Source organism: Canis lupus, chromosome 9 (genome assembly GCF_003254725.2).
Source record: "Canis lupus dingo isolate Sandy chromosome 9, ASM325472v2, whole genome shotgun sequence".
NCBI lineage: Eukaryota > Metazoa > Chordata > Mammalia > Carnivora > Canidae > Canis > Canis lupus.
Window position 1 is genome coordinate 12,874,531 of NC_064251.1, and position 14,900 is coordinate 12,889,430.

The 14,900-nt window shown below is 48.0% G+C and overlaps 1 protein-coding gene across 3 annotated transcripts in view; it reads left to right on the plus strand.

The window, feature by feature from the left end:
• Positions 1 to 14,900, plus strand: part of PRKCA (protein kinase C alpha) — a 395,118-nt gene that overhangs the window by 328,626 nt on the left and 51,592 nt on the right. For all 3 annotated transcript variants that reach the window (XM_049114584.1, XM_025436489.2, XM_049114585.1), the window contains 3 exons: positions 10,275 to 10,412; positions 11,233 to 11,406; positions 13,596 to 13,687. In XM_049114584.1, the coding sequence (XP_048970541.1) occupies positions 10,275 to 10,412; positions 11,233 to 11,406; positions 13,596 to 13,687 (404 nt within the window). The remainder of the gene's footprint in view (positions 1 to 10,274; positions 10,413 to 11,232; positions 11,407 to 13,595; positions 13,688 to 14,900) is intronic.

Here is a 14,900-nt window from a genome sequence, read left to right on the forward strand (position 1 = left end):
GACACGTTCCTGCCCAGTTTGCACATCACGCACCATGGGAAGAGAGCAGATAATTCAAGTGCATTGGAGGTTCTTAATTGTTGCTGTTCTGGTGGGTCAACAAGGAGATACAGATGTGCTGTTTGAATCTAATCTAATCCAAATCTTGATAGAGGGCAAGGGTAGGCAAACTGCAGCCCACAGGCCAAAATCCGACTGCTGCAGGTTTTTCTAAGTAAGATTTCATTGGAACACAGACACCCACATTCACACATCCACGTGGCTTTCACACTCAGTGGCAGAATTGGGTTGTTACAATAGAGACAGCTTGCAAAGCCTTCACGGACGACATGTGCCTACCCTTGATAGAAGAGGATGAGCACTGAATTCAAAGATCAGAGTTCTGCATTCAGAGCCCAGGGACAGAAACCGAGTTAGGCACATGGCTTAGCCAGTTGCCTCATCTGTAACAGAGGTGGCCTGTGTTAGCCCTTCTCCAGCTTCCTTCCAAATGCTAAAAGCTCGGTGACCCTCGGGCTGTTGGGCAAACATTACATCCCAGATGGAGTGACTGTTAGCACAAGAGAGTGATCCTTTGCCTGATGATCCGGGTCCTGTTTCAAGGACCGGTACAGAGGAAAGTAGCATCCTTGTCCCCGCGCGCCCAGTGCCCCGCCCAGTACTGCATCAACAGCTCAATGGCCCTGGGTAGTGGAGTTAGCTCTCTAGACCTCAGTGTCTGCACCTGCACCAAAAGCAGGGCAGACCTTCCCAAGGGCCCTTCTGTGACTGATGGTCCCTGGGTCTCAGGAACTCCCTGCAGTTGCCAGCAGAGGAATGAACGATGCACACCTGAGATTTGTCAGTCATGTGTGATCCCCGGGAGAAAACTCCAGGTAGCAGGTGTTGGCATACTGGTACGGGAGGAATCATCTGGCCCCATGCCTCCAGATCAGAGTTGTAGTTTGGATGACTGAATCGGGGGGGGGGGGGGTGGCAGGGATGATTAGCTATTCTTACCATGAAATCAGACACAAGACCTGAAAGAAATCAAGATCCTGCCTTCAGGAATCAGGTTGCCTTGACTCTCTGGGTTCCCCCCATTTCTCTCTGACATTTCAGCATCAGATTAAAGTGTCTGGCCTTGGGCACCACCCTCTGGACCTGGTAGTTCCACATCAGGAACCCATCCTAGGGAGACGAGGGATGTGCACAGAGTTTTGGGTATGAAATTGTTCATCTGTGTGTTATAGAAAACTGAAAATTGGAAATAACGTAGCTGTCCAGCAATGGAGGAATGGCTAAATACACTGTAGTAGAGCCACACAGCAGGATATGATACAGTCACTAAAATCATGTGGCGGAAGAATGCTTCCAAATAAAAAGTTTGCTACCTATAAAGGCATAAAACAGGTTGTAAACAGTGTAATTCTGTTTATTTCAAAGAAGAAAACATGAACAGAATTAGATGAATGTTCACCAAAATGTTAACAATGATTTTCTCTGGGCGATAAAACTGTGTATATTTAAAGTGATCTTTTTTTAAATTATTTTATCCATGTCTGTGAAATTTTCTAAAATGAACCAGTACTCTGCTTAACAAGCAGCATTGTTTAAAACTCTTTAATATGGTAACTCTACCTTTTAAAAATTTTTTGTATTAAATGTAATTGTCTTTTCCAGTGCACACATGCATCCATTCATTGTAAGAATATTTGAGGAGCAGTGGCCTCGGGCATTCTCTTGGGTCCTGGAGGCACATCAGTGAGCAGAACAGATAAGGTGCCTGTGCTGCTTGCAGGGGAGACAGAAAGGGAAAGATACAGTAGGTAGTGAGAGGCGCGTGAGAGAATCAATGCCATGGGAAGGACAGGACGAGGTGCCCTGTTGAAGCCTCGGCATTAAAGCATCACCTGAGCAGAGATGGGAGCGTGTCTTGTTCCTGTCTGGGTCAGAGGGAGCAGAAAGTGCAAAGGCCCTCAGGCAGCAAGCATGCTTGGCATGTTCCAGAGGATGAAAAAATTGTTTAGCCAGAGAACAATGGGCATTTTATTTACTCCAGATTACAGGAGGCTTTGATGCCCATGAGGTACCATCATCTTAACCCGTTGCCCAGTTACTGAATAGGAAGTAATGGATGTCATGACTCATGGCTGTTAGAAATACGCCGGCCATAATCCGTTAACAGTATCATTGAAAATGCCTTCAGTTCCTTTGTGGTTTTCTCCTCGTGAAATCTCTTGATTTAACCAGCATTGCAGTGGGTGTAGGTGAGTAAGTCACCTTAGGGCTAAGATGCTCTGCTAAGGTCCTTGGTTATATATGGCAAAGATATACCTGTTTATGGAGCAGCACCCAAATGCCATCAGTCTTACGTTGTCAGAATTGTTTGCGTAAGCCCTGAATACAGGACGTTTTCATTGGTAGAAAAACGATTATAGAATAAATCTGCAATTATTCACTTGCTCCCATACTTGGTCATTGTTGGCCTGTCTGCCCTTGGAATCTTAGAAGTAGAAACTTATGTTGTCAGATTCCTCTCTCTACACTTTGCAAAACATCTTTGATAAATATATTCATCAAAGCCATATCTTCTGTTCTGCTAGGAGATGTAATATTGAAGACATTCACAAAAAAGGTACAAATTTACAATGACTTGCAGTTAAGTATTACAGCATACTTCAGAGGGTTACCTAGAGTCTCTATGATTATAGAATAGATGGCACCAAGAGATTTGGAATTACTTGATTAACTCTGCTTCCTTAGTGTAGAGAAACCTTTGAGCTTGGATTCCTACTGAAGATAAGTTAGCACGTCTTGGAAAAATTGCCAGTCAGGGTATAATCGTATTTGGGGCTGGCGATTCAGGACTACACACTTCCCTGTCTTTATTGTCTGTTGGTTTTCCCACATACAAAAGCTGGTGTATAATCACTTTACAAAATTGGCAAATTGCAGACTATCCTTGGTATTGTGTTAAACCATTTGGTACTGGCATTACTGTAGGTCTGATCGTCACAGCTTGGCGGCGGCAAATGGTCCAGCCTAATAGAGAGTTAGCACCTACTGCCATCCAATCCCTCACACCTGGTGCCATAGTTTGACAGATCCAGTTTTCAGTTTTCATTTGAAATCCGCCCCCCTAATAAGGAGCTGCATGTGGAGAGCCTTTGGCCATACATATAGCTGCTCAGGCAAAGGTATTTAACACACATACACACTTGGAGAATTTGGATTTGTGGTATTCAAATTCACTTCATATGATGTGCTTTACAGAAACTCACCATAGGAGTCCTTTAAATTTATGAACACCTCCAATGATTGCAGACTGTTAGGACTTTTAGAGAATGTATCTGGGGCATAAAATGAGATGCATGTCAGTTATTAGGAAATTTTCTGATGGGGAGAGCACAGGAAGTCAAGGTCTTTCCCTGCATGGTCCTAGCCCCTGAGGGAGCTACAGAAGATGCTCCAGAAATCAGAGCAGCTGGAGCTCAGACCCAGTTCCTCTCCTACCACACTGGGAGGGCATAGAAGCATGGAAGCCCACAGGGATCTGTCACGGCCTCCCCACAGGTCCCGAGCTCCCGCAGAGCCTGTCTGCAGGCTTGACATATATCCATAGTCACAGGGTTTCTGGGCCATGAGTCAGCCAAGCAGAACCCTGACCCAGGTGACCTGCTGCTGCTCATCCATGGTCCAGGAGCAGGTGGAGGCCAGGAGCCTGAGGGAAGTGCTCAAGGCAAAGGAAAGAAGTGCACAGTGAAGGATGTGATGTGAGGCCTTGCGCTGGGGGTTTTTGCAAAGGAGTCTTCATTTCACCTTCAGCATAGCCCAGGGGTGCAGAGGTCTTAGTACCACTGTATTACATGTGAGCAACCTGATGCTCAGAGAGGCCGTATCATCTGCCCAGAGTCACACAGCAAAAATGAGTAAAGCCAAGATTTGATCTAAACTCTTTGGAATCAAAGTCTGGGGCTCTTTCTAGAATTTGCCATTGATTTTACATGGTAATTGCCCTGGTGAAGGTGGAGAGGGTCACAGGGACTCTAAGGGGACTTTGAACTTAGTCTAGCACATCTGAAACATGCACGGGAATCATTTGAGGATCTTCTTAAAAAATGCATATTCTGATTCGTAGATCTGGGCTGGGGCCCAGGAATCTGCATTCCTGGCCAGCCTGCAGGTGATGCCAGTGCAGCTGATCCACAGACTACATGTTGAATAACAGGGACATAGACTATAGGACCTTTGGACTGCAGGCTCTTCGGAGGAGAGGCTACCTCACATTGATCTGATTTCCCCAGCATCTGGTCCCGTGTCTGGGGCATGACAGACCCACAGATATTTGTGGAATAAATGGTGGAGTGTTTAAATTCACCCACAAGGACCCATGAGTTGAATCAAAACATGTCCTGAGCAAGAACTCAAGATTTGAGATTTATCAGCAAGGAGCATTACCAGTGGGCTCCTAAGTGCTTTCAATCTGCAGCCCCATCTGATTCTCTGCTCCCTCCTCTGGAAACCAGCCTTCAGGAGACATCCTTGCTTCTCCTCTCCTGGTGTGAATTCCCGTTTGGGCACATAGCCCAGGGTGTCTGGCCCTGCAGGGTGTGTTTGCGTTGCTATCGTAAAGGATGCTGGCATGCTTATTCTGAGGCCTCCTTGGGTCTGCTGAAATCTCTGCAGTTAGACCATCAGCTTCAGCTTTATCCCTAGACACATACTATTTGCACTCCTGGTGAAGTCTGAATTACATTCACCACAAGGACAAGCCGTTATGTCAACAGTATGCAAGCTGAGAAGGGCAGGTCTCTTTGTCTTGCCAGGAGACCAGTTGCCAAACAACCCATTCAAAAGCTCAAAGAAAGAAACAGTCCAGAGGCTCATTGTTGGTCATTTGTCAGATCCCAGCGAAGTCTAGGGCAGTCAGGACTTCTCACTGGAGAAAGGTCCCTTCAGAGAAGCTTCTGAGGGCATGGTTTCAGCTCGCTGGCCCAGCTAGTGTGGCCTCTGGGGAGGGTCACTGTGTGTGGCCAACCTCCCTAAAGGCAGGGATGCCCTCACAGCCTTTGTCTGCGGCTGTCCCAGCATGACCAGTGATGGTTTGAGGGAAGGAGTTCCGATTACATGTGAACCTCCAAATGCACAGTGTCCAGGGGCACCCTCTGAAATGACATACTTGGTAACAGCTGCTTTCCTGTAATTAACGTTTGGCAGATGGCTGGTTGGTATTGGCTACAAGCTGACTGTACCGTTCATGATTTGGCCTCTTCAAATTCTGCTGTAGGGCTTAATGAAGATGTATGATTTTGAATGAATCAATCAACCAATCAACCAATCAATGAGCTATTCAATGAATGTACAATTATGTGCTCAGTGCAGTGCTCGGCCTAAAGACACAAAGATGAATAAGATAGTCTCTGCCTTCCAGGACCTCACAGCCTAATGAGAAAGATCAGTAAATCCTCAGAAAAAGGTCACGTGTTCATTTAGGCTCCCCAGAGAAGTCAGATCTGCCACAGGGTTTTGGGAGCAAGGACTTCATGTGGCAAGTGATCCCAAGAGATGGAGGGGTGGGGAAGTAGGACTGTGTCCCAGGGAAGGGTGGAAGCCAGCTAGGGTAAGGTAAGGGCAAGTCAGTTATCTGGTGGTGCCACCGTGGACACACTGGAGCTCAGTCCTGCTGGGAAGCTAAGGCAACAGCATGGAACATGCTGCCCCTTCATGGGGCAGCGACATGGGCGCTCCAGGCTTGCCCTGCAGGCACGGCCCCCACAGAACCCTCAGATAGCCTCAGATGTACACAGGGGTGCCAAGCCAAAAGCTTGGGATGTGGGCTGGTCACAGACGACATCTGCCACAGGTTGGAAATCCCAGGAGGGAGGAAGCAGCAAGAAGATGGAGAGGTGGTGCTTAAGCTGGATTTTGTAGATGAACGAGATAGCGAGGCCCCTGTAGGAAGGGTGACCAAAGACTGGAGGCTGGAACAGAGGGGGCCCGGGGAGTAGTGGGACTGAGATCAGAGACCCAACTGATAGCCAAGGCTCTCCTCCACCTCCATTGTGACAAGTTGGCCTTTCTCTGTCCAGCAGACAGGAAGCCAGGGAAGTACAACGGGGTCCCTCCAGGGAAGATACTGAAAGGAAGGTCACGGAAGTAGGGACACTAGAGGTGGGGCCGCCTCGAGAGAGAGGTAGTGAAGGAGGCCCTGAGAAGAGGCCAGATTCTGAACACATCCTGCAGGTAAACTTGGCATGACCTGCTGACAGATCAGCTGTACAGCGTGGAAGAAGCGTTAAATACTCCATAAGTATTCACAGGTTGCCCTAGGAGCTGTTGAGAACAGGGCCCTGGAGGGAGACTGGCAGAAAGTCTTTGGGGAGGGGTCCTCTGAAGAGATGACAAGCAAGCTAAAGCCTGCAGGAGGGGAGAAGTCAGCCCAGGAAGTGGTGGGGGACACGGCAGGACAGTCTCAGGTGAGTGTGACCATACTCCCACAGCAAGGGGCAGGTGGGGGGGTGGGGGGGGGTGGAGCAGCTGTGAAGGATGGGAATCCGGAGTCAGAGCCTGCCTGAAAGTAGAGGTGGAGGCCGTGTAGACCATCCTCCTGGGGGCCTCTGCCTTCCTTGCCCTTTGGCACCCCCCCAACCCCCCGCTGCACAGCTGCCAGGGTAGCCACCGGCGGTCTCCTCCAGCTGTGCTGTTTATTAGACCCAGGTTGAGCGAGACACCTGCCAGAGTCAGGCCCAGACCACTGAGGTTTTGATATCGTGGAATTGTCAGCTTTTGAAAACTCCGTATTAGGATGGCTCCGTGCCATCCAGCAGCTAGCCTGCGGGTGGCAGCGTGGAAATGACTCCAGAAGCATACTCTGCAGGGGAAATGTGGAAGCCAGCTGCACGAAGCCCCCAGGCTGCTCTTATCTCAGGGCTGCCCAGGAGAGCTGGGGAGAAACCATCTCGCCCACTGGGCCGGGCCACTTTCTAGCCAGCCCCCCGACGGTGAGCACGGTCAGTGCGGCAGCCTGACCCATCCTCCTTCCAGACCACCCCCTGCGCTCCCAGCCACGTAAAACCCAATTCTGCTTCTGGCTAGAGAGACACAAGAATGGAATCTGCCCGGGCAGGGCAAGAAGCCGGTGTCCTTCCTCCATCCGGCTTCACCTCCTAGGGGTAGGAGACTCCTTTGTCAACATTCCTGCCAAACCTCACGGCTTGATTTCCGAGTGGAATCTAAGACCCTACTGCAGTTGGGTTCAGAAGCACTCAAATGCAAAAAAATGCTTTTGTTGCATTTACATGCCTTTGGGGAACATTTTTTCCCTACAACTGAACTGAACATAGCCCCAAAACTCAGTCTTTGCTCAATTATGGCCCCCCAGTGAGGGCAGTGTGCAAAATGCCCAATGTTTCTTCTGGAGATCGTCACCTACAGCAGCCCATGGACCCTCTTACCACCGTCTGTGGTGCTGAAGTGTCAAAGGAGGAAGGAGCAGGGACTCTAGGAATTCACGTGAGTCCAGAACCTCTGGTTAGGAGCCCCGTGCTTCAGATGGAAGCTAGGTGTTCATGAGCAGCCCCAGCAAGATCACAGCCTCACCCAGGTGAAGACACTTGTCAACTCTTCCAAGGACGTCAGAGCACGGAGTCCATTGTCTGGGGGTCTTTCCAGAATTTACTGTGACGTTCCTGATAGGATAAAATTAATCTCCTCATGCCTCTTTCTGATAACTTATTAAAGAAGAACAGAATAGAGGGGCATAGTCCGTATTCTCATCTCAAACTTGAACTTCCTGATTGTTCGTTGCAATTTCGACGACACCCAGCAGAAAGTTAATCAACTTGGAATCATTCCCGGGGCAGATGTTTGAAGTAAAAGAGGACTTCTGCTGTCCGTTACCTCCATTTTGACCCCAGTCCGTACCTTCTAATTGATTGAGTTCTCCTTTCCAGCTTCTCTCTTAACTCAGGCATGAGACCCTGCGGGCAAAACATCCCGTGATGGGGACCGAAACTACCCTCTCCAGCAATAAGGAATGCCCTGAGCCAGCAAGACCCCCGGTGATTGACCCCAAGACAGCAATCAACTTGACCTGCACTGCTCAGCTGCATGCATGTACCCGCCAGCCTCTGCCCTGCGTCTTCCTGACATGATCCTGGGAGTGCTTTCAGCACTTTGGAGACAGTCTTTGAGACACTAGTCTGCTGTCTTCCTGGTGCTGGCCTCCCCCAAATAAATCACTTGCTCATTTCACCACCCCTCATTTGTCTGCCTTTGCATTGTGTCAGCGGCGAGTGGTCGAACCTGGTCTGTTTGGGACCCCCGGGGCCAGATCCTTCTCCCTAGCTTCCAGAAGACGGGGCTGGTCCTGCAGTTGAGCGGGGGAGGGTCCTGATGTGACATTAGCAGTTATATCTTGGCTCTTTCTCAAAAGCCTGTCTAAAAATTTCTCCCATTCTCTGTCAAAGGGGAGGCCCATACACGTATCACTGCAGTTCAGGTTATCATCTTTGAAGAGCGTCGATGTATCCAACGACCCCTGGGTTCACCTGTGTGTCCCACCAGGCACTGCCCATAGAAGAATCATATAGCAGTGTCAAATACTTTCAGCTCTGAAGCAAAAAAGTTAGGGCCATCTTTCCCCCATGTGTTAATGCCTCTACCTAAATCGGTGTGCTCAGTTATTCCAGGCACGCACTCAAGCCATGAGGTTCGATCCCAATGCAAACGTGTTATTTTTATCACAGAAGAGCATCACCCAACAGCACAGCATCTGATGAACACATTCAAGAGTCATATCCTTACTCAACCAGGATGTAGCGCGCATACCCTGTGCCGAGCACTGTGTGAGGCCTGGGCATCCAGAGATGGTTGCCTGTGCTAATGCAAAACCTCTTCAACAGAGCCTGGCACAGGGTGCTCGCTCAGTAACTGTGGGATGAAGGGATGCTGGTGCTCTAAGAGGGAATATGGTTTATTCCTCAAAGCCTTCTCTGCTGCTAAAGAAAACATGTCAGATCCTCCCATCTGCCCTTAAGAGCTAAGAACTGATGCTGATGTGCTCTGGTCACGTAGTAAAGCCCAGAACGCCTTCTTTATGTCCTATACTTTCTTTTTGGTAACTACATTGACTCGAGTGATGTCCTGGCACCTGCTCCAGAACTCCGAGCTGCTCTTAGGTCTGCTGCATTGGGGAAGAAGGCCAGGGAGGTGGGAGAGTGGGGGGGGGGAAGGGGTAGAGGGCGTACCTCATCATTAAGAATGTATCCAAAGCAATATAGTATTTGTCCTTGGGCTCAGGGCTGTGGCAGTTCAGCCACACTGCAGGACCCTGGCCTTTCAGCAGCTGACGTGGCCAGCGACTGGTCCCCTCACCGTCAGGCAAGTGTTCTACATGCAGAGTCTGTGGGGAGATTCTCCATGGGCTCCTTTGCTGACTGTTGAGACCTTCCCATGTGATCCCATTAGCCTTTCCTTTTTATGCCGAGCCTTCTTTCTCTCCTCCACCTTTTACCTGAGACAGACTCCAGCTCTTCAACCAGAGTAATGAGGGTGTGGTCTTTCCAGCATTTTTGTGTAGCATGAGCCTGGTTTATAAAAATGTCTTTTGGTCACTGAGCAAGGATTCGTCAGGTTCAAAGGGTGCTGTGTGTTTTGCGTGAAACCAGGTTTCCCGAGTTCAACTCTTGACTTAAAAACAAAAAACAAAACCAAAAAAATAAAAAAATAAAAATCCCACAACCTTATGTTCTTCTTACTATGCCTTTTAAAGCAGCAATAAATCATCCCCACAGCTTGCCGGTTTAGAGGTTCCTCTCCAGGAGACCATATTCTCCCTTTTTGCTAGGGTACAAGTTCCCTTCATGCAAATGAACTATTTGCATATTTAAGAATAGGAAAATCTACAAGTAAGAAAAGCATCAGTACACAGGGTATTGCTTCTATTATGTTAACCATTGTGAAGCACCCCATTCACCAAGAAGTAAACTTTGAAGTCCTAGAATGAAAATCAGAATCCCATGACTTGATTCTTGCTTAACTATGTAAAGAGTTGTCTCTTGATAGGTAAGGGCAGTTTTGTGGTGTTTTTTTTCTTCTACTTTGCAAATGTTGCCCTTAGGGTAAGCATGGCCACCAACTGTGGAATAAATATCTCATCATCCTGTGATTTCTTTTCTTGCCCCCATCCCACCTCCCACCTCCCAGCTGACCTCAAGCTTAATTAAATGCTTTCTATCACTTTTTCCTGGGAAAAATGACACATTGTTCTCACATGTGTGCTTGTTGTTTAGAAAGCCAAGCTTGGCCCCGCTGGTAACAAAGTAATCAGTCCTTCAGAAGACAGGAGACAACCTTCCAACAACCTGGACAGAGTGAAACTCACAGACTTCAATTTCCTCATGGTGCTGGGGAAGGGAAGTTTTGGAAAGGTAAGAGGACAGTTGTCAGGGAGCTGGAGGGGCGCTTCCAGAGAATGCTAGGATCAGTTCCATGCTCCCTAGGGTTTCCAGAACCACCCTTGAGATTTGCCTGCTCTGTACTCATTTCTGAGATGTTCCCCTGCCTACCCCGACCCACCCACCGCTTCATTTCATTAAAAACAACCATACCCAGAAAGCTACAGAGGGTTCACTCTGCATCACCATTTTGGGGTTGAGAACAGAGCAGGTGCTCCAACATGTTGGTTGAATAAATAATCTTCGCAACTAAAAATTACAAGGTGATTTGTAGTAAGCAAACGTAATGATTAAGAGGCACTGAACTGCGTTTCTTCAATGATCAACCTGTATGTCTACATTTGGCTTCTCTGGCCCCAAATCTCATGATAGATCCAGGAAGTGATGTCCATCCTGCCTTTTTGTTTGTCTTGGCTCCTGACTCGTGAGAAGCTTATAAAAAGGTCAGTCACATTTTTGCCTAAAGGATGCTCCTGAAAAATGTGCACACTTCAAGGTGAATGCTGAGGACCAGGTATATTCCTTTCCGCAGCCACAAAAGCTCCATCATGCAACCATAGCCTACGCTGTGTACAAATCTTGACAGCTCCTCAATTAACCAATACTGGAAGAATTTAATCTGCACTGACATGCGATCTTTCAAAATTTGCACATAAAGTGGAACTTTGTGAATGTTTATATCATGCATTTATAAATTGGCACAAGGTGAACAGCCACCTGACCAGGTTCCTCCCCACTCCCATTACCAGACATACACTTCGAACCTTTCAGGTTCCCTTTCGTCTGCTCCCAGGTAATGCTTGCTGACAGGAAGGGCACAGAGGAACTGTATGCTATCAAAATCCTGAAGAAGGACGTGGTGATTCAAGATGATGACGTGGAGTGCACCATGGTAGAGAAGCGAGTCCTGGCCCTGCTTGACAAGCCCCCATTCCTGACACAGCTACACTCCTGCTTCCAGACAGTGGTAAGGACCCTGGGGGGGATGTTATCTGTGACAAGGTGTGTGGGCGTCTCTCCAGGGCCACCCTTGACCCAGTGTTCTAAGCATCTGAATCAACCTTCTCCAGTGGAAAAGGCTCGAGAAAGACATAACCTGGGAACAGCCTCTCACTCTTATGCCACTGGTAAATTTGGGGAGTCCCCTCTCTGGAATGTGCCCTACTTACAAGCTTGGCACTAATTCTCTTTGATTCAGCAAACATTTGGATCAAAGGTTTTCTTTATACCAAGCAGTGTGCTAAGACTTAAGAATACAAAACCAATAAAATAACCCACAGTCCTGGCTTTTTAAGACTACTGATCCAGTTGCCAAGCATTGCATTGGAACATGAGGAAACTTGATCTCATAAAAGAGTGTGTTCTTGTTGATGGCACACAGCAGGCTTGGCAGTCTGGTCTGTTTTGTATAGCCCATGAGCTCTGAGAAAGGTTAGAGGGGTAAAAAAAAAAAAAAAGAATGCTATTTTGTGACGTGTAAATTAGATGAAATTCACATTTCAGTGTCCATGAATCATTTTCTTGGAACACAGCCACGCTCCTTCATTCTCCGACGTCCACAGTGGCTCTGAGGCTGTGAAGGCAGAGTTGAATAGTTGCAAGAGATGCACAAAGCCCATGGTCTTTCCTGTTTAGCCCTTTACAGAAAGTTTGCCGAGCCCTGTCTTACAGTATAAATAAAAAAGAGGACAAAAGAGTTCCAAAGCACTGATGAGCCTGTAGTGGGGCCAGGGCAGTGGCATGGAGCTTGCAGGCAGCCTGCAAGAAACACGAACATTTCGAGGGCACCATCATCAGTCTTGCCCAAAGACAGGCTCTCCATTTCCTCAACGCCTGCCCTTTTTAAAGAGATGACTCAATAATCAGTAGCTATAATTAGTATTGTTATGATTACAATATCTTCAACTTTCTGTTGGCCGGAAAGTGACTCTCTGTTTTACGTCTCTCTTTAAAATGTCTTGGGAGGGACCCCTCAGTGCTCTTGGATTTTAGAATCTCAAAATGACAGTATAACCACACAGTGTCAGGGCAGGCAAGGGGCTGCAGAGTTAGGTGCCAGCCACTGCGTGTCAGCCTGGCACTGGTGGCATGGACAGCCCCCTCCTCCCGGCAGCACCAAAGTAGGGCCGAAGAGGGAAGAGCAATATAACAGAGAGGGACCCATGTCTGCGAGTCCTAGCCCGGATCCTATCACCCTGGTTACACTGACGAAGCTCCAGAAAGCAACAAAACATGGAAATAAAGATGGAATTAAAATTCATAACAGGAAAGCTAGAGATGGAAGCTCCCGGAGCTATTTCCTGGCTGCTAGCACCAGCTTCATCATTTTTTCCCTCCCCGTGCAACACTTTAATGTTTAATAACTTCAGCAAAATGTCTAGAAGCGAACAGAGGTCGGCTTTCCCCTGGGTGTGCTGTGCTGTTAGCTATTTCGCTGTTCAACCCCATTTTCCCCCATCTGCCCCACTGTGATGTCCTCATAAACATGCACACTTACTGGGGTCAATGATGTACACCCTCCGTGGGGCTGACAATTAACACACCAGTGACAGAGAAGATGAAGAACAATATTTGGGCCTATTATGGATGCAACAGCACATCTGATTAGCCTCGTCATGTATAGTCCCTTCCCCCACAGTCAATATCGTTGGGCATTTATAATTTATGAGCCCAGCCTAACTCACGAGATTGGTTTTCGGAAGCTTCCAGTGAAACACACGACTACAGCACTGTGGTTTGCCTCCCAGACACTGCAAACCAGAAACACCAGTTAAAAGTAAATAATTGGCCCACTTGGATTCTTCACACCATCCCTAACTTAGACATGTCTTCTGTGTGCAGGAGAGAGGGAAGAGGGTTTGAGGCCGTTACTGTAATAGGAAGCATGTGGAACCAGATGGGGACAGGCATGTTGACAGAGCGCCATTATTTCAGAGTTACATTAATGGCTTTATACTTCCCGAGGCCCTCATGTGGTAGGGTCTATTACTTATTTTTTATTTGGGAAGAAAAAATTTGAAGGGCTCCACTGAGCAGATCTGCCAGCGAAGCCCACAGTTTACTAACTAATGAGAAAGCAAAGCACAGCCTAGAAAGTAATGGAAGCCTCTCTGCCGGTGACCAAGCCCTGCTCACATGTTGAACCTTCATCTTCAGGATCGACTGTACTTCGTCATGGAATACGTCAATGGTGGGGACCTCATGTACCACATTCAGCAAGTAGGAAAATTTAAGGAACCACAAGCAGTGTGAGTACTATTTTTTTTTTAAGGCCTTTAATTTAGACAGCACATAGAAACTTCTGGGTGAAGTATGGACGTAGGGCTTCACCGTCCTCCGACCTGAGCCCTGTAACTTCCCAGGGGGCAGACTTATTGGTTGGGTCCATCTACACCCATCCCAAGGAGAGGTTTGTTCTACTTCCAGTAAGTTGGAGATGCTGGTGTATCCCCCTCTCACCCAGTTCCACCCTCACTGATTGAGTCAGCCATTCATGATACAACAAATCGTTGTTGTACACCCACAACACACCAGGCATTAGGAGTGTGAAAGGCTCTCTGCCCTGTGGGAGCTCACCATCTGCCCTGGAGTAGAAGAGGTCACTCGACAATTGTAACATGTAGCCATAATTTTAGAGGTGGCACCACGCAAGCCCTGATAAAGAGGGGAGTGAGGGTTGCACATCCTCAGGCAATGCCCAAGCCAGCAGGGCGGAAGGTAAGGTTTGAGATTGAGGGTGAGGGGAGCTCCAGGTGATGAGCCTGATGGAGGACCTGGCTGAGGACCATGGAAGGCTGTGGGGGGCTTGACACCATCAGGCTAAGTTTTCAGAGAGCTCTGACCAAGAGGGGAAAGAGGAAGGGAGAGTGGGGACTGGTGCATGGGGGTTGGTGAAAAATCTATGTAGAGGAGAAAGAATGGAACTTTAATTAGACCTTGACCTTGGAGCCAAAGAGGAGGAAGGGTCTTTGAGAAACATCCTGGAGGAAGAAAAGCAGAACTTGGTGTAGAACAAGAAACCTTTTCAGGTGATACCTCATTTTAGGGTTGGGGGCAGCCACAGAAGAGATGGTTTGGGTGGGGAATCATGAGCTCAGTTGGGAGGGTTTGATTAGGATGTAAGAGTCAGCAGCACAGGGCAGAGACATGGGCTCCGGGGGAACAGAGAAAATGGTCCATCTAAGGGGGGACTTTGGTATCAGAAAAATCATCCTGTTTTCCAGGGGCTAGAAGATCACAGGACAGGCAGCAGGAGCAAATGTATACAAACAGCTATTTCATTTCCCCCAGGGAGGATGCAGAGTGGGCATATACCCTGATTAATCAAGTTAGCTAATGTTCATTGGATTCTGGCCGGTGTTTCGGTCTAAAAGATAAATCTGAAAAACTGTTGGCCTGTGTGGGTTGGTGTGTCTTAGATTGAGTGAAGATTGAGTGAAGGCGGAAGAGGGACTGCTTTGG